The 25,558-nt window shown below is 44.1% G+C and overlaps 3 protein-coding genes across 6 annotated transcripts in view; 2 read left to right on the forward strand and 1 right to left on the reverse strand.

Annotated features, from left to right (window-relative positions):
• Positions 1 to 4,414, forward strand: LOC119549777 (mismatch repair endonuclease PMS2). Of its 2 annotated transcripts, XM_037858038.1 has the most exons (9): positions 1 to 196; positions 258 to 417; positions 478 to 621; positions 684 to 1,252; positions 1,308 to 1,944; positions 2,002 to 2,715; positions 2,771 to 3,024; positions 3,083 to 3,210; positions 4,307 to 4,414. In XM_037858038.1, the coding sequence occupies exons 1-8, from the start codon at positions 71 to 73 to the stop codon at positions 3,191 to 3,193; spliced, it is 2,715 nt and encodes a 904-aa protein (XP_037713966.1). In that variant the 5' UTR covers positions 1 to 70; the 3' UTR covers positions 3,194 to 3,210; positions 4,307 to 4,414. The 2 variants fall into 2 exon arrangements, with proteins under 2 accessions (XP_037713966.1, XP_037713965.1); XM_037858037.1 differs by lacking the exon at positions 4,307 to 4,414 and having other exon boundaries at positions 3,083 to 3,228.
• On the reverse strand, positions 3,216 to 24,966 carry LOC119549775 (netrin receptor unc-5). 3 transcript variants are annotated; one of them, XM_037858035.1, is made up of 11 exons: positions 24,590 to 24,966; positions 22,834 to 23,052; positions 14,767 to 15,667; positions 13,950 to 14,231; positions 13,226 to 13,396; positions 11,394 to 11,447; positions 9,578 to 9,910; positions 6,698 to 6,826; positions 6,431 to 6,626; positions 5,766 to 5,839; positions 3,216 to 5,706 (listed from the first exon to the last, which is right to left on the reverse strand). In XM_037858035.1, exons 3-11 carry the CDS (start codon positions 15,455 to 15,457, stop codon positions 4,394 to 4,396), a joined length of 3,243 nt encoding a protein of 1,080 aa, XP_037713963.1. In that variant the 5' UTR covers positions 15,458 to 15,667; positions 22,834 to 23,052; positions 24,590 to 24,966; the 3' UTR covers positions 3,216 to 4,393. The 3 variants fall into 3 exon arrangements, with proteins under 3 accessions (XP_037713963.1, XP_037713964.1, XP_037713962.1); XM_037858036.1 differs by having other exon boundaries at positions 22,834 to 23,075; XM_037858034.1 differs by having other exon boundaries at positions 22,834 to 23,308.
• The window catches only part of LOC119549600 (venom protease-like), a 13,910-nt gene continuing 3,807 nt past the window's right edge, over positions 15,456 to 25,558 (forward strand). Inside the window, exon 1 of the mRNA XM_037857762.1 lies at positions 15,456 to 15,570. Within this exon, the coding sequence (XP_037713690.1) occupies positions 15,456 to 15,570 (115 nt within the window). The remainder of the gene's footprint in view (positions 15,571 to 25,558) is intronic.

Below are 25,558 nucleotides of genomic sequence, written 5' to 3' on the forward strand. Positions count from 1 at the left end.
CACTGCAAAAAATTGTGGCCCGCCAAAATAAAAGAAAACAATAGTTAAGTTTATTTATTAAGCAAGAATAATGATGAAAAGCGAACCGAATGCGGACAAGGAAGATGAGGCGGAGGTGCCACCACCCACCACCGCGATTTCGGGTCACATCCAGGCCATCGGCAAGGACACAGTGCACAAAATCTGCTCGGGACAGGTAAACCATAGGATTTCTAGTTTGTTTATATACCTTAAACTCTGGATTTTGACCATGTCAGGTGGTTCTCAGCTTGGCAGTGGCCGTCAAGGAGCTGGTGGAGAACTCCATAGACGCGGGTGCCACGCTGGTGGAGATCAAGCTGAAGGATCAGGGCCTGCAGGGCGTGGAAGTCAGCGACAATGGCAGTGGCGTGGAGGAAGCGAATCTGGAGGGCATGAGTGAGTACAGGAATATACATCAATCAGTTAAGAATAGTAAGCTAATCTCTATTCGTGCAGCGGCCAAGTACCACACCTCGAAGATCCGGGAGTTCGTGGACCTGCTGGGCGTGGAAACATTCGGATTTCGCGGAGAGGCCCTGAGTTCACTTTGTGCCTTGTCGGATATGGTTATCCAAACGCGGCACAAGTCCACCGAGGTGGGTGAGTTTTGGGTATAGATATTGCCAATCCTTCACCCCACTAAAACCACCATCGATTTCCAGGCATCAAGGTGGAACTAGACCACGAGGGCCGTATCAAGAAGCGTTCTCCTTGTGCCCGTGGCGTTGGCACCACCGTCACCCTGTCCAATCTATTTTCTACTTTACCCGTTCGTCGCCGTGACTTCACCCGCAACATCAAGAAGGAGTTCACCAAGATGTGCCAGATACTGCAGGCCTATTGCCTGGTCACCAAGGGTGTGCGCATCTTGTGCAGCAACCAGACGCCCAAGGGCGCCAAAACTGTGGTGCTGCAAACGCACGGCGATCAGGAGGTCATGGCCAATATATCAGCCATTTTTGGGGCTCGCCAGGCGGCGGATCTGGTGCCCCTGAAGTCGCCTTTCGGGCAGGGACAACTGAGCGAGGCGGGACTGCGGGCAGATCTCGAGTCTTCTGTAGATGCAGCCGATACAACTTGTCCGCAAATCAGTGCCGAGGATGTGGAGCGACTGAATCAAGCGGACTTCCAATTGGAGGGCTTCATTTCCAGCTGCCGACATGGCGCTGGGCGTTCTAGCAGAGATCGGCAGTTCTTTTTCGTCAACTCAAGGCCCTGCGATCCCAAGAACGTAAGGGAATATACCTCATTGAACGATTATGTAAATCAAATTATAAACATTGCAGATAGCCAAGGTGATGAACGAGGTGTACCATCGCTATAATGGCCAACAGCAGCCCTTCATCTACCTAAATATTGTCACGGCGCGCTCCGACGTGGATGTGAATCTCACGCCCGACAAGCGACAGTTGTTGATCAACAACGAACGGATTCTCCTGCTGGCTCTGAAGAAATCCCTGCTGGACACCTTTGGCCAAACACCAGCTACATTTCAAATGCAAAACACCACCATTGTGAGCATGCTAGAGCCCAAAGTGAAGCTGGAAATAACTGAATATTCCGAAGAATCTATTAAGAAAGAAATGAGTGAAGAGACACCCGATGAAGATGTTCCCATTAGTTCATCGCAGAGGTTCATGGATGTGCTCACCCAGTGGCGACGCACTGGCGATACAAAAGGTACGGTGCCTTCAGTTCCTGTCAAGCGCCGATGCAGTGAGACCGAGGAGTTGGCCACGCGATCCTTTAAAATGCAAAAGATTCATAGTTTTCTTAGCCAAGAGTCGCCTAAGGAGCAGAACTCGAAATGCGATTCGGAGTCTGAAGGAGCGAGTGACAATGAAAAGATAAAGGAAAACAAGGAGAAGGGCAACCTGGATAATAGTTTCCTTAACTTAAAAGAGCTGGCTAAGGAGTCCGAAGGTAATATGGAATTAACCAGTAAAATATCATATAGTAATTCGAGTCATATTCTTTCAGCCTATGATCTTCTGACGCAACCAGCTAGGATTCCTCGCATTGATTGCAAGGTCCTTACGCCGGTTAAAAGTCAACGCAGTATTGCCGAGTTCAAGATTAACTCGATGGCACTGCCCAAAAAGGAGTCTCCAACAGATATCGCACCAGATCCTCCTAGTTCTTCTCAGTTGACCGAGGAAACAGATACGGCCAGCGACGATGATGACCACATTGAGCTGCCCACACGCATTGAGTTTGATGAACAGGTGGAGGAGGGACCGCCTGCCAATTTCTCAAGCGGAGAGTTGACTACCACGCTGGAGGAGATCGCGTCTTCTTTAAAGGCCCATGAGCAGCAGCAGAGGGATCGCAGGGCCAGGGCCAAACTTCAGCGTCTGCGTTTCAAGAGCGAAATTAATCCGAACCAAAACAACAACGCTGAGGCGGAATTGCAGCGGGAAATCGGGAAAGAAGACTTTGCCCGCATGGAAATCATAGGACAGTTTAATCTTGGCTTTATAATTGTCAAACTAGAGGATGATCTCTTCATCGTGGATCAGCATGCCACCGATGAGAAGTACAACTTTGAGACACTGCAGCGCACCACTCAGTTGGAGTATCAGCGCTTGACAGTGCCCCAGAATCTAGACCTGACGGCGGTAAACGAGATGGTGCTTATAGACCACCTACCTGTCTTTGAGAAGAACGGCTTTAAGTTCGAAATAGATCACGAGGGTATGATTTGGATTGGAATTTAGTTTCTTAATTGATAAATCCCTTTCCTATTTAGCTCCTGCCACGAAGAAGGTGCGTCTGTTGGGCAAGCCGCATAGCAAACGGTGGGAGTTCGGCAAGGAGGACATAGATGAACTCATCTTCATGCTGCAAGATGCGCCCGAGGGCACCATTTGTCGTCCATCCAGGGTGCGAGCTATGTTCGCCTCTCGAGCGTGCCGGAAATCCGTGATGATTGGCACAGCTCTGAGCAGGAACACAACGATGAGGAGACTCATCACGCAGATGGGGGAAATCGAACAGCCTTGGGTAAGGTATAGAAATAAAATTTGCCAAACAAGATTGGCTTATCGGATCTGATTTGCAGAACTGTCCTCATGGACGTCCCACCATGCGTCATCTCATAAACGTCACAATGCTTTCGGGCAATGAGGATGATGAGGAGGAAGCTGATCCGGCTCCAATGACGCCAGAATAGCTTTAAGAAATAGCATGGTAAATTATTGTTGCAGTTTTAATTTTATTTAACTTTTCTTTTGAGCCACTAAGTATACGTCATTGTTCTGTAAATGCTTACTTGATTAACGATTAAACGACAGGATCAGACTTACAACTAGAGACAAATACAAAGGTTATCACTTGAGTATGTCTAACAAGCTACTCGTTTTGTTGTTTTGTTTTATAACTAATACTATATCGTACACTAAATATACATATACGGGTACGCTTTTTAATATATATATCATTTGAGAGGCTACATACTTTCGGGTATATGTGTGCTATGGCTTAGTTTTGATTACTAAATGCTGCTCTTCTGTAGTGACTATTCGTAACTAGAGTCGGCTGAGAAAATCAACGATTTGGCAAACAGTTTACAACTCCCGCATTCGAACTCAAATGTTTTTCGGTTGTCCTTCGTAGTTGGCCATAACTTACTCTATACATATACTTTGGCCTGCTGCCCCAGATGCACTCGTATCTTACAGCTGTCGTATCGTACACAAACAGTTTCTCAATCGTAATACTAGAGTTTAGTGTTTAAAACTATAAGTTTGCTAAGCCACAAGTATAATTAAACGCTACTTTCTTCCTGTTTAGTGTATAAAATGCATGGCACCCATAGGGAACAGAGTTCGTTGAGCAAGTTACCTTAGAACACAACACTACAGTAACTTAGGGACTATGACTACAGCTACACTTTGATTCAATATTTCTGTCATTTCGATTCCAATTTTCCAGATTTCGTTTCGTTTTTTCGTTCGCGTCGTTCATACATTTTGTAAATAAAAGGCAACTCATGAACATTTTTGTTTTCAACAACAAGGGACCATGGGCCTCACGCTGATTTTCCCATCTCACTTTAACAAACTTTGCAGGTGGTTCAGTTCTTAGGTGTTAAATGTTTGTCGGATAAGTTATCTTTGGAAACAAATAGTGATTTGTCACTGGAAACGGGGTGAAGATAGGTGAAACTGGGAAAAACTTTTAAAAACTCAACAGAGAAAATCAACGCTTAGTTTGTTAGATTTTGTTCGTTTTCTAATCTTATTGAACCTGGCGGAAATGGAAGTTCTAAAGCTTTTCCTTTTAGTTTCAGAAGCACTAATAAACAGGATTCCCTTCCGCCAAATTCCTTTTGGATAAAGCTGCCGAAAAGGATCGGTTATCCCTGGCCTCCTTAGATCCACAGCGGACCAATTGTTTCAACTATGATGTCCAGCACATCCTGACGTCCCATCTCCTTGAGCGTCAGCAGGAGCGCCATTATCGTGTGCGAAACCGAATTGGAACTATTACCGGGGTTGCTGTTCGCCCGACACTCCCACAGGTTCAGGATCTGCTCGGTGGGCGAGGCCTTGGTGGCAAAGTAGGCGATATACCGGTCTGTATTCAGCTTCTTGGCCAGCAGTCGCCAGTCCCGCTCGTCGGACCGCGGAGGATCCAGGGCGGCGCAGATCAGGCGCTTCGTGGCATGCGGCAGCTGGACAAAGTCCATCACACAGCTCTCGTTCACATAGTTGCCCTGGCGGTCAATGGAGATGGTGGTGTTCGTGGTGGAGGCCAGCTCCTCCGCCGATCCGCTCATGGAGTGGGCTGGAATGTTGAAGGTGTAGTAGTCATCCTCGCTCCCCTGGCCGAAGTCCACGCACAGGGTGTTCTGATCCTGCCTCCTGAGGCTGAACTCGCAGTGCAGGATTGAGTTGTTGCTGAGGATGTGCTGGTAGGGTATGGCATGTTCGTAGGGTGCTGCCGCCTCCACATCCGCGCTTCTCACCCGGATGCTGAGATTCCGGCTGTTCAGCGAGAAGGCAAAGACCTGGCTCTCGCCCAGGAAGCTGCCACCCAGTTTGGCCTCCACATTGGCGCAGATATCACGGCTGTTGGGGAAGTCCTTGACCACGTAGATCCGCAGACTGCAGTTGGCGCTGCTGGGTGGGGTGTGCTGACTGAAGGCCAGCAGCTTCATCTTGATCGAGGGCTGCTGGATCCTCGGCTCCGCCACCACGGTGAAGTGACCCAGCTGCTCCGTCATGATGAACACATGCGTCGCCTCCAGCTGCACGAACATGGGTGTGTTGATGGTCTCCTCGCCGACGGACACCGCCCGCCGCCAGTTGACGCTCAGCTCGTCGTGCTCGCTGTCCGCATGGTAGATGTGAACATGCCACTGCTCCGGAGCCACCAGGCAATGGGGAATCTTCAGGATCACCGGCTTCACGAAGCTGTAGTTTCGCGGGGCACTGTGCACCACACTGCTGCACAGGATGGAGCTCTCGGTGGCGCAGGACACGCGACTGCACTCGTCGCTCAGCAGGAGTAGGGACACGTGCTTCTTCAGGTGCTTCCCGATGGCGTGCTCCGGCACAAAGAGCAGCAGCTCTCCGCCGTAGAGTCGCAGCTGTCCTCCAGCGCTTCCCAGGAGCTCGTAGCTGCTGCTTTTCGAGGCGTTCAGTATGGACAGCTTGCCGTTCATATCGAAGGTGGAGTTGGCTGTTAAGCAACAAGTATGTTTTATTCAATTCAAAATTAGTTCTATCAGTTTTACTTACAGGTATCAGCGGTGGAGGATTCCCCGGTCTCAGAAAGATAATCCACGCTCAGATGGTCTATGGGATTGGTGTAGCTAAAAGGAAAAGCAATCCCTTATTATTAAAGACATTCTTTATTGGTCTCAGGGCCTCACATAAGTACTTAATGTTCGGGGAAGAATAAAAACTTTATGTCTACACATTGTTAAAACACAACAAGAGAAGTTTATGGTGTGAGCACAAAATCTTCGTGCCAAGAATATTTTAAACCGCATAACTATACCCGCATTTAGAAGAATTTTAATGGCTCATGAGTCATATACAACATGAAGCGCCTGTCATGAACAAGTATTAGAACTTAAGAATTCAGAACAGTCATAAAAAATTGTAAGGGGCTCACAGTTTTTATTTCCAAATTTTATATTTGTAACTAGATAATAATTTTAAAGTCAGAAAAGTTTAGCCTTCTAATAAAACATTTAATTTCCCGCCAACTAAAAGTTGTTGACTGAAAGGAACTCCAAAGAAATCGAGGATAATCCCTTGATATTAAAATGATGCCTGATTTTATGGCGAGAGTATTTATACCATATTGTGTCCGAATGAAGACTCAAGAGTACCCAAAGGATAAAACGGACATATAAAAGGGCAAACTAATAACATTTATGGCTTATTTGTACACTTACTTGGCGGACAGATTGGGCACATCGTAGTGGTGCTCGGTGACACCGCCTCCACATCCGATTCCCATGGCCATGATGTGCTCGCCGGGCAAATAACGATGTCCGGGATTGACGTAATCGTATCCCATGTTGTTGGCCTCTATGTGCATGCGCATCTCCTTCTTTTCCACAACGCCGGGCATATAATCCGCGTCCATTACTGCAAACGGAGTCGAAATACACACGGTCAATTGCTGGCGGCGAACGCAACTCGGTATCCTTTCAACTCACCTGATCGGGCCATGTTGTAATGGGGATTGGTGCGGATGCCGCGCCGGGCGCAGCAGATGAGCGCCGTCCCAAAGGCGAAACACACCGCGGTTATGAACGCCAGTCCCAGATAGAGGGTCCAATCGAAATCTGCAATGGCGAAGCGATGCGCATTTGTATTAAACTGCTGAATCGGCTGTTTATACCCTGTAATCTTCTTATAGAGGGCGTTCTGGCACCTAGTGCGTTATCTTTTTTAATATAATGATATCATTTGTAATTTTAAAATATTATGAAATACCCTATGGTTCTTCAATATATTATTTAAGTAATATTCGTTTAAGTTTCGGTAGTACTTTTTAAAAACAAAAAAAATTTTATATATGAAAATAATAATATGGTACAAATTTCTAGCCTTAACTTATGATTTGAAAACATAAAATATTCTGACGTTCTTCAATATATTTATAAAACTTTCGGTAAAGATGTTAAAAAATTTAAAATATATTTTTATAAAAATAATGATATTTTAAACCGCTTTCCGAGCATTTCCTTTATTTTGGCCTTAACTTGTGATTTGAAAACATGAACTATCCTGAGGTTCTTCAGTATATTCTTTAAGCTTTCGGTAAAAATGTTTAAAAAAATTAAAAATATATTTTTATAAGTATAATGATATTCAAAACCTCTTTCCGAGCATTTCCTTTATTTTGACCTTAACTTATGATTTGAAAAACATTAAATATCCTAAGTTTCTTCAATATATTCTTTAAACTTTCAGTAAAAATGTTAAAAAATTAAAAATATATTTTTATAAAAATAATGACATTTGAAACCTCTTTCCAAGCATTTGGTTTCTTTTGGCACTTGCAATTGGATATTTTTCTATTCCTCCAATGATCTGGACTCAACTACTGAGTATTTCCGAGCTCATCCTCAAAAGTGGTCCTTCAAAATCCGTTCACCTTCTAGAGGACTGAATGGCAATAAAGCCGGCCGGCCTGCAATGCCAGGCTGCGAACCAAGATGCTGCCACCCCAACCCCTGCCAATTGCCAATCTTTGTGTGCTTGGGCATTAAAAAAAAAGAAGATACCAAGAGATTTCTGCGTAAATCCGCCACCCTCATGCTTTTCAGGATGCCAGCGCCAAGCGAAATCCACACATTCATGGACGTTGAGTCAACCCGAAACCGAAAACCGAATCCAAACCGAACTGAACTGAACTTTTCCATAACCAAACAGGCATCCTCTCACCCATTGTCATCAATCCCGGGCAGCCATGCGTATCCGTATCTGGCGGAGCAGAGCAGTGTGTGTCTGTATTTAATGTTTTATGTTTGTATGCTCATCCCCAGTCCAGCTCCGTCTATTTCGCATTATTATTCGCCGGCGGCCCCCCGTCGCCAGCAGTCAGTTGCCCGACATCCCAGCATATCCAGTCCCCATCTCCAGGCCCTGTCCCATCTCCATCTCCATACCCATACCCATACCCAATCCTCCCACCCATTGGACGCCCATTGTTGCGCTGCCTGTTTCCGTTGCTGTGATTGTTGTCGTCATTGTTGCTGGCGCTGGCGGTGACTGGTTGGCCAAAAAGGAATCGCTGCAGCGCAAGGAATTACTCTGTATATATTATGATTATTATGCCATGCCGTACAGTCGGTACTTGCACTTCCACTGGCTCTATAGAGCCAGGGCTATATAGAAGTGGGCGGGCGGACGCATTATACAATGTATGAAATGAGCAATTATATTCGCTGTAAATCAGCGGCAGCATCGGAAACGGCAGTAGAAGTAGAAGTTGAAGTCCCTAGCCTGAGCCATCCAGCATCCCCAACTGGGATGGATGGATGGATACTCCAAGGATCTTCGGGGCTTTCGTTTTCCCTTTGCTTTTGTGCATTTTGCATGCTGGTTTTTAGATTCTTTTTTTGTTGTATTCCGTTTTTTTTTTATATTTTTGCCTCCTGCACGGGACATCAAAAGGGGATTCGTCTCCTTGGCCTGACAAATACGCTTTTAATATCAGATGGTTGAGTACGAGCAGAGCTGCTGACAATGGGCCATGATGAAGCCGCAGGTATCGGTGGCCCCAGGGATTTTGCCGGATTGGTTGAGCTTTACCGAATCGTAATAAAATCGAAAATAAGCTGCACAGCATAGCACAGTACCGACTTTTCAACAGGCAATCAAATAAAAGACAAACCTGCCAAAAGAAAATCCCAGGCCCCGGCAAACTCCTTGTACCCTGATCCTTTCAATTACACACTGTGACAGCCATCTAATTGATCCCCATGGACCGCACAAAACTATGTTTGAGTTGGGTCAATCGCACACTTTTCGCCCCCACTACTCCAAACTGATGAAAATCGAATCGCAAACAGCAACAATGACACTCGGGAAAAGCCCGCAATTGGGGTGGCAAATGGGGCTGGGCGCTGTCTTTGCCGCACGCCTAATTATCTGGCAAAGCACATAAACCCTCAGCAGTCCAGGACCCCCACTTAAATCTCAATTCCAAGTGCTGCTGCGATTGATTTGCGACCCTTCTTCGATTGGGTTTGGGGATTGGAAGTCGGAAGTTGAGAGTTGCGGGCTTGGAGAGCTGGGGAAGCTTTGGGGTTGAACTGTCCTGGCCATCCTATATCTATACTTTCTATACTTCTATATATAAATAAGCCCGTGGTCGTGCACAAACAAATGCACTTGGTTAATTTCCCATTGTGACAATCAGCGTTGAGTGCTCGGCTTTTGTGCGATGGGAAGGATTCTGGGGATTCTGGGCATTCTGAATCCTGCATCCTGCAATCCGGCTCTACTGTTATTGTTGTCTAACTGTCTACTTTGTTGCCTCCTGCCTGGCATTCATCCTTGTCATAAAGAGATAGAGAGAGACTCACCATCCTTGCCAATCTGGCACTGCTCGCCGCGGCATTCGGCCGTTTGTATGTCTTTTCCGGCGCACAATGATTTGCCATATCCTGGGATATTGTCGGAACCGGAGCCAGTCGCCTCGCTGGGGCTTCCTCCTCCTGCTGCTGCTCCTGCTGCTCCTACTCCTCCTCCGGCGGCGATGAGGGCGGCCATGCCCACTCCGGCGCCCAGGAGCAGATCACCGGCTTCCTCCGCCTCGGAAATCTGAGTCTGGCCCTGAGTCAGGCACTTCCGGCGACGCACTTGAATGCACTCCGCGGAGCAGATGCTCCAGTCACTCCACGCCGACCAGCGGGCCACTGTAAATGGAGGCACAAATGGAAAGCACAGGCAGTTTAGAAATCAAAAGTCATATTAACATGATTTAGCACACATTCCCGACAGCGGCACTCCCCGGGTCATATATCATTTGGGGATGGTCCACCAACCAGGGACGTGGCATTCCCCTCTTTCGGCTTCTCCTGCTGCTGCTGCCTCACAATTACGCTCTAATAGATGGTCCATGGGGAGAAATCGAAAGTTTGTTCCCACCATAAAATTAGTGGGTCTTCCTCCTTCCCTGAATTCCAACTTTTTTCTGTTTTACCCCCATTACCCTAAGAACTCCATTGACGACGCCTCTGTTGATTTTTGGGGTTTGTGCGTGGGTGGTGGGGGTGAGTAAAAGTGATTGTCATTTTAATGCTTTTCTATTTTCGCATTTCTTTGCTATTTCAATTTCCCTGCTTTCTCTTAGGGGGCAGAGAACGGAAAGTCCGAAAGCTAAACAAAAAGCCAAAAACGTTCATGGTGTGATGCATGCCAATGGCAGCTGAAATATATGTTCGACAGTTGTGCACTGGGAGAAAATTAATGGTAAACTATTGAACCTATGAAAGTCATATAAAAATAGGAATATTGAAAAAACCGTCAATATTTTTCAGTAGTCAAAATATTATAAAAAAATATTTAAGCCTTAAGCTGAATTAAAATATATTCATATTCCTAATTTAAAAAGAAATACTATTGCCCAATTCTAATATTCAGTACTCTAATAATTTTGGGTGTTTTATTAACTATAAAGAACTTTTCTAAAGCAGGTTGTACCTACTAGTAAGTTCTTCTTCCCAATCATAGAGGTTTTTTCTCCCAGTGTGCACACATACTGGTATAAATACATCGGCATTTGGCACTTCCTGTTTTGGAAACATAAAACCACCCCCAAAAAGGGCGCACAGAATTCCGGACTTGTCGCCAGCCATCATCACATTGCCAGGCATTTAGTTTCCCCCGCGCATCCTGACCCCCACACCACCCCGCCCCTGTCAATACCCATCCCTGGACGTATCCTTTTCGAACCCCAACCAGACCCAGACTGTTGCATGAATCAGAGAGCGTAAGTCGTGGTAAGTGATTTTTAAGTTGCTATCTGCCGCAATGACGTCACTTGCGACCCCGGCCGAAAAACTAAGTCACTTCAGTTAAAGTCAGTTAAAGTATAGGATGGTAGTTCTTTTTTCGGGGGAATACCCGAAGCGAATGACGCCACGGTTGGTTGGATGCTGATGCCTCCGGTTCGGTTTAACACGATTGTTTATTGGATTGTTAAGGCCCCAGTGGATAACGGGGGTAGCCCCCAACTAAAAAATTTAACTGTCGTCGGCTCGTTAAACATTCAAGTTTAACTGCTCGAACACAATGTCGTATTGAATCCATTGGACCCCTTTTGGATACCGGGAATACCTCCTGGGATGGGAGGCCTTTGAGGGAAATGCACATTGTCGGGCTTTCGGTTCAACTTACAGCGCTTACTCGACGAAATGTCAAATCCATCAGGGCTCACGATTTGAGTGTCCTCTGTTGTTGGCAGGCGGCAGTGGCGACGGGACGACGGGGCGTCAGGACGACAGGACGACACCGTAATCACAGGCGTTGGTGGGCGTGGCGGCAGGACCATAAGGTTGACACGGTTCCATGGGGATGAAAAGTCGTCGGATGGAGGGAGTCCGGAAAAAAACGAAAGCCAAGCGAAATTTAAAATTAATTTTATGACACACTTTTCATAGAAAAGAAATACCCGAGTCCACAATGGCATCCCCTCTTCTGGAGCAAGTATATATATACGTTCTACCCACAACCCACAACCCACTACCCACTCCCATCCCCATTCCCATTTGCCCCGCTTGTCTGTCAACAATTGCTCATTGCTGTGCCCGCTGTGCGCCTGGCCAAGTATCCTACGAAATCTCCGTGTGGGTGAGTATCTGGGCAGGCACTACAATACAATACAATGCAATACAATAAATTTACATGAATAAAAGTGAAGAGTCTCAAACACATGACGCCCGTGCGTCTGTCAAAAAGAGCGCCCCATCTACGATCCACCACCGAGCACCTCACTCCAATGCCTTCCCTTGCCATCCCATCCCAACCATTCCATTCCAGATTTCATCCTCAGTTCGAAGTCCCAAGACCCTGGTCCCATCCCCGTACCCCGGGTTCATTCCTTTGTCACCATTTAGTCGGTGGCACGCCGACGGCAGGCGTTCCCCACTGCCAAAGTCGGCGGCCCAATCTATCCATCTATATGCGCTATATACGCTCGCATGTGGAGATATCTGTCGTCGGTCCAATCTGAGGCACCGAATGCGTGTTTAAAATGAAATACTCAGCACTCACTCAAAAATGTATTATACCATTGTTCGCACCGGGCATGGTGACTTTGCCGAGGGGTTGGTCTATATTTAGTACTAATTCACGTTAAGTTATTGTAATTTAGAGGGACTCTGTCAAAATGAATATGATCGATAGGTTCTGAGGTAATCTTTGAAATAATCCTTGTAGCTTAACTAATTTATGGTATAAGAAGAAGGTAATACTTAAAAATAATTAGTATCTTTTAAACAGTGGCGGATAAAAAGTATATACACTTTTGAACCCGAGTGGAGGGATCTATCCCCCATAGACGTAAACCCAAATCACCAAAATTTCGATCGCTATTACATTTTATCCAATATTTGTTCATTAAAAATTCTTTAAAAAAATTTGGAGGATTTGTAAAAGTCCCAGCTTAATTAGATTCTATCGAAGTATTCCACACTAATCTTCTGCATCGCAAATCAATCACAATAGCACTCTAATTACTTATGTAAATCCCGTCCCAATTGGATTATGATAATCACTGAAATCCTTAGGGTATGCCTAGTTCGCATGGACCCTAAAGCTTATCTGTCTTTTCCCTTTTTTTATTTTTTTTGTGAAACGCCCCCTGAACTTTTGCGTTGTGCAGTGCTTTGTATTTTGGACCACTGTCCTTGCCACTCTGCTCCTCCCCCAATCCGACATCCTCCCTGGTGTGAAAAATACGCGTTGTTCTCGACGCTCCAGGAGATGTATCGACAGAGTCAGCGGGGCGACCAAAGAATACCGGGCTGTGGGCAATGGGGGGAATGTGCAGGTGGCGCCCAAGTTGGAATCCCGGCCGCAAAATACCATTTAAATTGACAATTTCGCTGCTGCTCTACAGCTGCCTTTAAGCTTCCCGCAGTTTCCCCCCAAATCCCAAACCCGCATAACGGGCGTGCTGGCCGCAATTCGATGCGCCCACAATTTTGCGGATGACCGCAGGAACGTACCTGGACATGCGGCGCAGTCGGCGGACTTCTGGATCTGGGGGCCCGGGCACTGGGCGCCCCCATTCAACGGCATCGGATTGTTGCAGGTGCGCGAGCGCTTCCTTCCCTGGCTGGGTTTGCCCGCACACTTGCACTCGCGCCACGGACTCCAGGTGCTCCAGCCACCGTTGACTGTGGGATGGAATCGGAGTCGGAAAATAGAACAATTAAAAGAGTTATCGACCAGTACAGCGACATTGAGATTACCCGGTACTCAATTTAACATGCTAAGCGATTATCGGCCTTGTAAGCCAGCAGTTATTGCCTACTTTAAAAGGTTTTCAGAAGGGGTTTTGAAACGTTCTATAACCACTTTTAGAAAGCAATAAAATTTGGTATATCATAGATCAATAAAGTAAAAACAATCAAAACGACAATGAGATAACCCGGTACTCAATTTAACGAGCTTTACGATTAAAGGTTTTTGGTTTAAAAGCTTTTAAAGTCCGACCTTAATTATCCTATAAGCTTAAGGTAGATAGAATCACATATGAGTCGCAATCACCAAAATATTGAATACTTATTCTCTGAGATTATATTAAGAATTGTATCCAAATTGGGTTGGAAAGCAATGAAACCCCCTTTTAGTTTGGTATTTCATGGCTATTTTTTTCCAAACGAGTACCGAGTAAAAATATGAACTTATAAATGCAGTCCCCTGCCCAGGAACCCCTGAAATACTGACCATAAACGATGAGCACGGCGGAATCGGAGACGCGCCTGCCGGCAATATTCTCCGCACTGCAGCTGTAGTTGGCCATGTGCTGCAGCGCCACCTGGCGGAAGGTGAGCGTGCCGGCCGAAACGCTGATCCCCGGTTCGTTGTCCGCGGTGATGACCGCGTTGTTCTTGTGCCAGGTGAGCTTGGGTTCGGGGAAACCGCCGGGTGGCTCGCATCGCAGTTCCGCCCGACTGCCCAGCTCCAGGCGCAGCGAGGTGGGCGACTGGTTGAAGGACTTGCGAATATCTGCGGTGGTAAAAAAGACAGATGCCGGGTACCGATATAGATATAGATTCAGATACGGATAGGGGTAGAGGTAGAGTAAGCTAAGCGAGGGTCAGCTGTTGACAGGAAGCCACCCCTGACAAAGGTGCAATGTTAACTACAGGAACTACACTTTAAGACATGGGCTTATATGAATTGAATATCAAAAAACATTTTTAATCTATTCTGTTTTATATCTTAATAACATTAACATCACTAAGGTAATTTAAGGTTAATTTTTTATTAACTGAAACGCAAACGGAAACTAAAGCAGATTTTATATAATATTAATTATAAAAGTAAAGTTAAGGGACATATTTTCTTATTCAATATAGTATATAGATGAATACATTTATCATTTTCAAATATTAAAGATAATAAAATAAAGATCGAATGTATTATATCTAAATGGTTGTTATAACGCAAAATATTTAATTATTTTCATTTAATTTCATAAATATTTAGAAGATACCTAAATATATCTAAAAGTCATCTAATTTTTGTACAGTGTACTCACAGGCTATGTGGACGGTGGCCGCCTGACTCTTGACCACGCCACGCGACGACCATGCGTGGCACTCGCACTTGAAGGGTCCGTCCCCGAAGAACTCATCCACCAGGTCGCGGTGGATGGTGGCGGTGACCTCCTCCATGTTGACCCCCGTGTGCGGGTCCACATGGGTCTCGTGCGTCGAAGGTGGCGGTTGCGAGCTGCCGCTGCACTTGAAGATCACCTGCAGCGAGTGGGAGGCCTTGCACTTCAGCACCGCCGGTCGGTTCTTGACCACGAACACGCTCTCCGGTTCGATGAGGAAAATGGGCAGTGTATTACTGGCCTCTCCGGGACTCAGTTTCCCGTTGCTATTGAACTCCTCGAGGAGTATTCCCGATCCGCCGGCCACTCCTCCTGGCGAACCCACTCCTCCCGCGGCAGAGGATCCAGGCGGCGACTTGGCATTCTCATCCTCACTGCTATTTCCCAGCAGCTCCACATTATTCCTATGTGGCGCCGTCTCCTCGGTGACCAGGGAGTTGGCAAAGGGAGCCATCGCCGTCAGGGGGTCGATGGCATCCTCCTCCAGGGAGGCGGACAAACTGCCGTAGTCCAGCTGCGGCAACTCTCCGGAAACGGACAGCGAGAACAGCAGGATTACCTGGAGGTTAGCCAGCAGGGCAATCACATTTCCGGCTCTATTAATCACCGCCATGCTTCGTCGTTCGGAGGTGTGGGAATTGGAGGAGGTGGAGGTGGAGGAGGTGTCTCTTTGTCCTGCGCTTCCTGTGATGCACAAACTGATGCACCTGCCGCAGGGGCACCTGCGTTTGCTGTTGCTGCTGCTGGCGATGTGGCGAGCTAGCTGAAGGAGCTGGCATTAGCATTAGCTGCACACTCGCTGCGTTGACGTGGTGAATACGATCTGGAAAGTCAGATAAGAAACGTTAAGTTAGCCACTGCCTTTAGTTCTCCAAGCGGGCAATTTGCGCACCGGCAATAAGGCGATTATTTACAAAGCGGTCTGTCAAGCCACGAAAGTGTCCATGCGTTGACTAAAGTGTTCATATCTTTGACGCACACGCCTGGCATTAACAAACTTATGGTCTTTGATTTTACTATTCGAGACGACTGGCCAACACTCTAATGATTCAGAAATTAAGTCATATACATAAGTCACTTAAATGACTTGCAATCTGTTATAAACTACACTGGACTTTATTTTTTTTTAAGATTTCTTGTTATATGGATAAAAAATTTTTTATTATTGAATAAATATTTTAATATATTTATATTTAACAAAAAGTCCATTAATAAAATGTGTCTTTAAAAATAATTGATACTTGAGTTAGAGAACTACTTAAAGGTCTTTAAGCCGTTAAACTAAAAGTAGGGTTTGAAAACGGATATTTGAAATGTTGATATTATAAGTCCTCAATGCTGTACTTTCGTTAATCTGTTTAACATGCCATATTAAACGGAAATTAGGTTTTAAACTATGACTTGCATACTTTTTTAGTGTTATAGTTACTCAGATGACAAGAAAGAGGCCCTAACCTTTTATATTTCTTATTATCACTATTTTTCGGTAACCAAAATATATAGTCTGACATTGAAAGGCCCAAATGGAATACTCAGCTATGCACCTGCTTCTTTATGGCGCAGATTCCCCTTTTAATAAAAGAAGAAAAGGTGTCGGCTTACTATCGTATTTCCCAGAATCAACCATTATTTAAGGGTGGTAAGGTCTTAGGGGAAAAAGGAACATTTACGTAACAACCCCTTCCACTTTGAAAAGATGCTCACTTCAAGAACGAAACTATCTCGAGTTGTATACTTGAGTATAGATATCATTTCCTGCCCTAGGTAGGCCCAACATTAGCTCACTCAGATTCCAATCTACAGTCAGGATCAATAGAGAAATGAGAATGTATCGGCTACACTTAGGGACACTTCCTGTCCTCGCCGCACAATCGATGAGTTGTCTCCATCAACCAGGGGACCAATACGCCCCGACCAACGACGAATTTCCAAGTGTAGGGCAGCGTGGTCACAAGTTACAAAATTTCCCATTAGCCATGCAAGTCATGTCGCAGGTTCTACGAATCGTTGGTACCTAATCGAAATATTAATAACAGGTATAAGTATGCTCCGCCACACTGCAGTTCTCGAGTTCTCCGGTTCTTCGAGCACCTCACCTAGGCTGTTCAGGACGTGGTCTCCTCTACGGTCTGTGGGAAAAGTGCCTTTTGTCTTTCAGAGTTATTAAGTAAAGTTTGTGGAGGTGGAGAAATGCGGGAGGCATGCCTGCACGAACACCGCGATAAGTCCGGCCCCCGTCTTTGAGCCTCACTTTGAGTTGGAGTTTATGCGTTTGTCTTTGTAATTATGTATTAATCATGCATAAGTTAAAACTCAAAAGCCCCCCCGCTCAAACGGATTTTATGGCCGCCAACGTGGGCCATTAAAAGGCGCATCAAGTAAAAGTCGATATGTAAATATTGCGGAAACGCTGATATGCGATAAGTGATTATTATTAGGGGTCCATCAAGCATGATGCGCCACAGCTCACAACTCACAACTCCACAAAATCAAAGTTGCCCAGTAGCAGTGGCAGAAGCATTCGTGACCACGAATCGTAATAAAATATCGGGTAATCAGAAGTTAAAGGGAAATAATACATTTGATGGGTCGTCATCGTCGTTTCTTTCGGCTTAAGCGCCTTTATGCGTAATTCAATTGGATTTACAGGGTGCTTGTGGACACTTGAGTGTCTGTCAATATTCTCCTTCGTGTGTGGATAGTGTGGCGTGGTATGGGCAATGGTAATGGTAGAGGCTATATGCCATATATGCTATATTCTTCAAATGGTGTGTGGGTGGGCGGTACTCATGTAACTGACCAGATTATAATAGTCTTCCGACTCTATCCGCTTTGTTTTGTGTGTGCATTCAATTATAAATGGGATATTGAAGCTCGTTTTGTTTTCGATTTGTCTAGACTCTTGTTTGACGAGGCCGAGATTGGGCCTCATTGTGTGCCGGGCTGCTTAGCTAAATTACATTTCGGCTAAAGCAAATCGATATCGCCATCAGCGAAAATCGAACTGATTTTCAGCTCGTATAAACAAAGCGTAAGTATTTATTACTGCAGCTTCTCCCAAGAATAATGCTGAATTGCAGGCTTAAACATATATTTACATGACAAGGGAAGAGCCGAACTGATGGCGAGATTAATCAAAGTCTGGCACATAAAATACTCCCGATTGGATCGATTGGCTGCCTGCCTTATCGGAGCAGAAGCGTCAGTGATCAGGGCACATTACTTTTTAATAGATTTTTAATGAACTGAAGTAGGCCAAATGGATTGTAAGAGGCTCTTATCAGCGACATTTCATTGTCTGCGGGTGTACTTTATAATCGAATGGGTTTTATTTATTGAATGCAAACTTGTCGTTGGCAAATAAAAAACCTGCATTGATTTTGGCACGCAAGCATCCGGGAAATACCCCTCCATTTCCTCATCCTCTGAATGAGTGACTGGATGGCTGAATGACAAACTGTGGGACACACACGCACATGCACTGCAAAAAACGACTTTAAAAAGGCAAAATGTACAATATATATGAAGGTGAAATCAATTGGCTATTTTACTTTTGCCATTATAAGACATTAGACAGAAAATGGTAAATGGGTTTAAGGGACAGAAAATGATGGCTGATGGAATTAACCCAGTTTGAAAACTTATTCTACATTGATTAGGATTTCTGAAGCTATCAGCTTTGTTTATATTTGCTTTTTAAATAAATAAACTTGAAATATGATACTGTAAGATAAGACCCCCTTGTGACCATTTGAAGATTAGGAGTACCAAATACTCAAATAAAAATTTCAGAAGTGATGTACATATTAGTGATATTTTATGAGGCCTTGTCTTAAGGTCCTTTTTTCTCTGTGCAGTCTTTGAGATTTATGGCAAGATACGGCAAGTTGCGTGTGCATGTAATCATCCTATATTGTGAGTGAGAGACGCCACCGAAGTCCCGCTGAACTTTGATGATTTCCCAAGCTCTCGGATTTCTCCGCCTCCGCGGAGGAGGATGAGATTGTGTCGCCAGCACGGCACTTGCTTCCTAGGCAGCCGGAGCCAGCCCGGAATGAATGGGAAATGCGAATGGAAGACTGCGTGGGATAATCGGCGTCGTATTCAATTTAATTTCACAACTATTGCGGAGTCTCAGCGAAGTGTAGGGGCGGAGAAGCCCTTCCTGTGCCGAACGAGAACTTCCAAGTGAACTCCAAGAACACAGATTCGGCTGGCATTTCGGGGGATGGAGATGGAAATGGAGGTGGGGCCTTGGGATGGGGATGGGTATGGGGATGGGGAACAATGCCAGAACTCACAAAACAAGTGAGCATTCTATAAAATAATTGATGACTGACTGACTCAGTTGCTTGGCAGCAATAATTTTTATACTTCTGGAGTACTGGCACACACACTCTCGAGCACTAAAATCAAATGCCACTCGAAACGCTGCGCCAGTCGCTTGGTGACTGCCCTGAAGTGGATGTGGATCCATGGATGTGGATGTGGCTGTGGATGTGGATGTGAATGTGGCCGTGGCAGATGCCGCTGCCTCAATTGCGTGTGACTTGGTTTCGCTACTCCTCCTTGTAGTTATGTTGTACAATCGCCGGAACATCTGTAGCACAAATGAAATCTTTAGTGCCCAAGGGACCGTGCTGGTTACTCTGAGGCCCCAGGCATCTGTATTTCACATGTTGCGCATTTTGCCCACACACTCGGCAACTTGAGACCCTATAGAGGCAGCTATTGTGAGCACTCAGTTCGCTTCGCATTTTTTCGGGCCACGCTTGTCTTGTAATCAAACAATTAAAGATGATTTTAATTAATCTATTTATAAAATCCTCCCCCATTGCCGAACCGCCGTCATAACTGCTCAAAATTGAATGCGACGAGCGTTGCTTGATCGAAGCAAACTCGACTCGACGGGGGATGCTAGCAGAACGACAACAAACATCTTTAAATTAATTAAGCGTAATTGTCGAGGAATTAGAAGTAGAAACAAAAGTTTCAAGCATGAGTTATGGGCCAGATACGGCTCATGTTACTACAAGATGCACAAGATACAATCATAGATACATATGTGTAATAGACGGAGCGGGGGAGGAGGCAAGCCAGCATACTTGTGCCCGTCTGCATGCAATAAACAAATTATTTATGATTCCATCGGCCGCATAAGTAGCACAAACTGAACAACTGATGACGGCCCTTATCATTTGTATCGTATTAGCAAAGTTCTAATGTGTCCGGTTCTAACAAATGATGCCCATGGCCTAATTTATGTTGCCAAAACTGGTGCCACATGATGCCAGATGATGATAGCCAGAGAAAAACCACAAATGGAAACAGAAACAGAACAGTTGCCTACGCATGCTGAAGATGCAATGATAAAAGTCTGGCACATAGAAAGTTCTACCCCAGACCCTTACCTATAGGCATGTTAATTTCCTCTTGATTCTCACCGTCATCGATCGGATCGGTAGGTTCAATCCAACGATTTACGACGGTAAGCCTGAGCTGCGCCCTTACAACCTTTGGCTACCTACTTTCGGAACAAAGCCAGTTGCCGAAAGAAAATGAAAAGAGCCTATTCTTTCACTTCGATCGACATCTAATCCGGGGTTAAGTCGCCTCCCGGTCCCATGAACCCCATAGGAGCGTAGGAACCTTTAGGCCTCTACATATGTTGTAGAACGAATGACAATTAATCACCGCAGGAGTCAAAGATGTTCATACAACGTTCCCATGTCCCGAAAATCGAAAGCCGAGCCCTACATACCTACCTCCAAGCCCTTGTTTGCCCATCGAAGGGAACAGCTGTATCTGTATCTACGACCGGGTATGAGGCTCGATTACTGTGCTGTGTTGCACAACCCCTAAAATTATTATGACTAGGCCGAGTGTGAGAACTCGTGAAGGGGTAAGAGTAAGAGCTGCGCGTAAATTGTTAAAAAGCAGAAACCAAAGTGTGAGTCCAATCATTACGTGCATTTGTCAAGGCCTGAGAATTGTTCCGAATGTCGCTGCTGGTTGTCTGAGCCCCGTACCCCTTTTTACCATACTAAACCGTATATACCATGCCATTTCGTCTGTCTGTCTGTCACTCAGTCGGTACGTCAGTCAGTCAGTTAGGACGTTTCGACGTCCAAAGGGGATCATTATATGCCAATTGGCGATTGTTTGTTACCCACTCACCGACCCACCGAGCCACCAACCCACCGCTTTTTGTCGCGGAGGGTTGGTAATTGCAATCCACATTTGAATTTACATTTGAATAACGGTTGCAGGCCCAAATTATAACTGTAATTGCGGCATGTTGATCGCGGCATCCCCCTGGCCGGAGTTGTTGTTATAATTGTAGCTGCATCTTTTATCAATGAATTGAGTGCTGCACTCTCATGAGGGCCTCTTAAAAGCCGCCCGTCCACCCCTCGATCCCGCTCTGTGACAAGAAAAACCAAAATAAACATACTGAGAAAAATACATTATCCAGGGCGATTGGGAATGTTTGGGAAAGAATAATGGTATAGAAATATTACCATGGTCTTAAACTGGTTGAAGGTCTGAAAGGTTCTAAGTGCCCTGATCATGAGATTGATATTAATATAAAAAAGCAATACTCATTAAAAAAATATTAAAATCATATTTAAATTCTTAAAAAGGTCTTTGATTAGGATTTCGTAGTATATGACATAGGGTTATGATATCATTAAATTCATTTTAATTAATGTCAAATCAAATATTTCCATGGTCTTAAAACGGATCAAGCAATGAGATTTTCAAAGTGCCCACATCATCCGATTGATATAGAATAGCAATACTCATTAAAAAAATATTAAAATCATATTTAAATTCTTAAAAAGGTCTTTAGTTAGGATTTCGTCTCACATGACATAGGTTTATAATATCAATAAATACATTTTAATTATTTTCAAATCAAATATTTCCATGGTCTTAATCCGTATCAAGGTATGAGATTTTTAAACTGCCCAAATTATCCGATTGATACATAGAACCAATACTAATATTTCAAAATTATTACAATCATATTTAAGATCTTAAATAACGCTTCAATTAAATTTGTTCGTACATGACATGGGATTATGATATCATTTAATAAATTTTAACTAATTTCTGGCTCGTTTTTATTTAAAGTTACAATTAATGGGGTTTTAATAAATGTACGATTACAATCATAATCAATTTCTATTGAAATTTTCAGTCTTAAGAACCGTATGTTTGTTATTAATTGGGCAAATTTCTTAGCTAGAGTGAAAACTCCGATTGTACCAAGTAGGTTCGAGTCTTTCAATACCTCAGCTATATACAAGCCATCTTCTATCAGCTCCCTTTAATAAAACAGAATTTGAGACCAAAGTGATATCTTTTTTTTCCTCTGTACAAACACACACAGTCGCACTCACAGCAAATACACATGGCTAAGCGCAATCATAAAATACAAATAAAAATAAAAATACACGATGGCGTTCAAAAGGGCACGCTTTTCATAATAAACATTAGCGAGCGGCCCTGTAGCCCCTGTCGACCCCCCTCCCTCCGCCGCCCTGTGTCCCGCGGTCACATGGTTCGAGGGTCGTCCGCTCCGCTCCAGTCGGTTCCGTTTCCCCCTCCCCCTCCCCGGACACCTCCTCCCCCGCAAATGCTCCTGGGCCGCTTGTTTGTTTGTGAATTGGTCGTCTTTAGTTACACTTGAATACGTTTTGTGTGTTGTCGCCGTAGTCCGGTGTTTGTGTGTGGGTTATGGTTAGCTGGTTAGCTGGCTGGCACTTCACCTCCTACTCAATGCACTTTGCACCTTAAAATAGCATTGCAGTGGCATACTTAGCGGCGCAGGAAGCGACGGACTACTGCAGTGCGCCCCTTTTTGTCTGAGCGTGCCCATAAGTAGTATGTCCTGTGTGTGTGCCTTGTTTTTATCCTATCCCATCCTATGCCATCCTGTCCGAGCACTGGGGTTTCTTATTATAGCTAAGCATCGCTACTTACCCGGTGTCTCGCTTTTGTTGCTCCCGTTTCTGCCGTTTCTGCAGTGCGACCAAAGGAGCGGGCTGTTGTCTTAGGAGCAGGAGCCAACATGTATCCAGATCCAGTTACATGTCACCAGCCCCCCTGGAATCCTCGCAGTGTGTTTGTGTGCTGTAACCTTATCGCTCTTAGTTTACTTGTCTCCGCTTACACTCATTATTATGACCGAGCACTTCACCACTGCATCGGGAAGATATATCCTGCTGGTATTATTATTATGGCACAAGGTAAGGTATCTCAATCCCGCATATGATATCTTTGTATCGCCGTTCACACGATCTCGCACTGGGTTTTCAATACGCGCGCTCGAACACTCGAATTTCGAAAATAAACAACCACTGCGACGAGCCGGCGTGCGTCCGTTTGCCTCGACGTTTGGCGTTCAAATGAGACGTGCGTTCGTGGACATGGCAAAAAAGGCTGCGATGACAGGGCCCTGCACTCAGAGAAAAATCTATACAAAATCTTTCCACAAAGGTTCGGTACAAATTCAGTTCTATTGAAAAACACAGATACATGTATTTTAAAAAGTTACCTTAACTCGAGTTAGATAATTACTTTATAAAAAATTACTACCACACAATTGTTCAATAAAAACCAGTTCTGTTAAAAAACTTTTGATATTTAAACATGTGTTTCTAAAAGTTACGTTAACTCCAGTTAAATAATTACTTTTTTAATTATTACTTTTCAAATAATTACTTTTTCAATAATTACTTTTTAAATAATTACTATTTATTGAAAATTTATTAAAAAATTGGAAGAATTATTTAAGGCACTGTTATAAAAAACTGAATAGGTTTTATATATAGTACTCATAATATAAGTTTTAAGTATATATAATTTTATAATTTATAATTAAAATCATAATAAAAAACCGAATAATAAAACAAATTGACTTCAAGTAAAATTCAATTTGAGATCTTGAAAACCACTTTAAACCTTTTTTTAACTTCCTATTATTATAATAAAAAACATTTTAAATTTTAAACTAAAAGAAACACTAGATTATTCAATTTAAAGCAATTTCTTTTTGTTAGTTTGATCCTGATCAAAATAAAAATGTACGCATGCTTTATTTAAGATAAGTGTGATTATTTCTCTGGGTGTAGTTGCGCTCTTTGATTCGGAGTCAGAGAGCGCGTGGCGCTATTCTCCCGCTCCCGCTCTGAAAAAAAAAACTCGCACACAGCATCCCCAGGAGGAGCACGTTGTGTTGTTGTTGTACGCAGCATATGTGCAGGAAGTGGGTGAGTGGGCAGAGGGCGGCGGGGTGGAAGGCTCCAAGAGAGAGAGCGACAGAGAGAGCACTCTCCCATTTCGGACGCACTTTACGACGTGGATGTATATGTACACGTACGTATATATATTGGCTCCTTGGCTATTTTGTATCTTTCCTGCCTCCGCCAGCGCGCTGTTGTTGTTGCTGCATTCTAATTTTACGCACTGGATTCCTGAGATAATTTCATATTCCCGTTCCGTTTGATGATTTATCGACTGCAGCGGCAATTAAAAGGCCTTTAGCGCTGCTATTTTTTTATCAACTCCACTCGGTGACATTGGAGTTTTATTTATATTTTGTTGTGCGCGCACACCCACACCCACTACGCACCGACACACACACACACAAGCGCACACCTAAACCAGGAGATTTCAGTTGGCTTTGCTTGCCATTTTTCTTATTTGTAATTCCCCATGTATTTCACTTGAACTTTACCATTTACAGCGGTTTAATTGCACATTTTATGGGCCAGACATTGACTGCAGTTTTCCCGTTTTTTGTTTCTTTTTTTCGGCGAGCGCATTCCTTAGGCATCACTCAGTCACTTTGGCTCGAGGTTTGGAGCCTGTGCTCCCGCAGATTACTCCCGCCGGCCAGTGTGGCCAGCGGTCGTCAAGGGCGCCAATCAGGGTTGAAGGTTTTCCGGCAGCTACTTTGAATCCTTTGGCGCCAGCTTTTGCAGATAAGGAGATTCGCACGAGATACATAATTACCCAGAATTTGTAGATACAAATGTTCTTATTTTGAGCTGAACGTTTTTAGTTCTAGAACTTTATGAGCTCAAAAAATGTCGTTCTTACCTAAAAAACATTTTCAACTCAGATGAGATCGTCAGAATTCTCTATGCGTACTAGAATAATGTAAGAAGGTAAAACGAATCTTGCAAAATCAATATTAAAATGAATGCGTTAGTTGTTCTGATAGCTAATTTGAGATAATTGATTCAATTCAACAACATTACCAATAAACCAAAAAGGAAAATTAATAAGGTCGAACCCACAAATTTAATGTTGGGCTACATGTTTAGGGACAATTTTGTGAAAATAAAACTATATCTCTTTGTACTTATAAGCCTCGTAACGGATGCTTCTGAATTTATGTCGGCTAGTTTTGGGTTTGGGTCAGTTCTTTTCCGAAAGTGCTGTGTACCGGCTTCAAATCCACAAGGACTCGCCAAAATAACGGCTGCCAGAACAAATAGGTTAATTTGAAGGACATGGCGTTGCTAATTTTATATACTTATTGTATAAATCAGCGTACGCAACTTATTTATATGTAAATTAAAAAATAATATTAACCATCACCTATGTGATGTAATAATAATATAGTGCTAATATTTAATTTCTAAGATGTAGGAAATTAATTTTAAAAAAGCAAATATTAATTGTACCAAGATATAAAATA

Source organism: Drosophila subpulchrella, chromosome 2R (genome assembly GCF_014743375.2).
Source record: "Drosophila subpulchrella strain 33 F10 #4 breed RU33 chromosome 2R, RU_Dsub_v1.1 Primary Assembly, whole genome shotgun sequence".
In the NCBI taxonomy this organism is placed as follows: Eukaryota; Metazoa; Arthropoda; class Insecta; order Diptera; family Drosophilidae; genus Drosophila; species Drosophila subpulchrella.

Coding starts and splice junctions, on each gene's coding strand:
- LOC119549777 (XM_037858038.1), top strand. CDS start 71: ATGATGAAAAGCGAACCGAATGCGGACAAGGAAGATGAGGCGGAGGTG. Junction 1,253..1,307: donor GGCCCTGCGATCCCAAGAAC/GTAAGGGAATAT, acceptor TAAACATTGCAG/ATAGCCAAGGTGATGAACGA. Junction 3,025..3,082: donor GGGAAATCGAACAGCCTTGG/GTAAGGTATAGA, acceptor TCTGATTTGCAG/AACTGTCCTCATGGACGTCC.
- LOC119549775 (XM_037858035.1), bottom strand. CDS start 15,457: ATGGCGGTGATTAATAGAGCCGGAAATGTGATTGCCCTGCTGGCTAAC. Junction 13,397..13,949: donor CGCCGTGCTCATCGTTTATG/GTCAGTATTTCA, acceptor TCCATCCCACAG/TCAACGGTGGCTGGAGCACC. Junction 5,840..6,430: donor GTGCCCAATCTGTCCGCCAA/GTAAGTGTACAA, acceptor TTTTCCTTTTAG/CTACACCAATCCCATAGACC.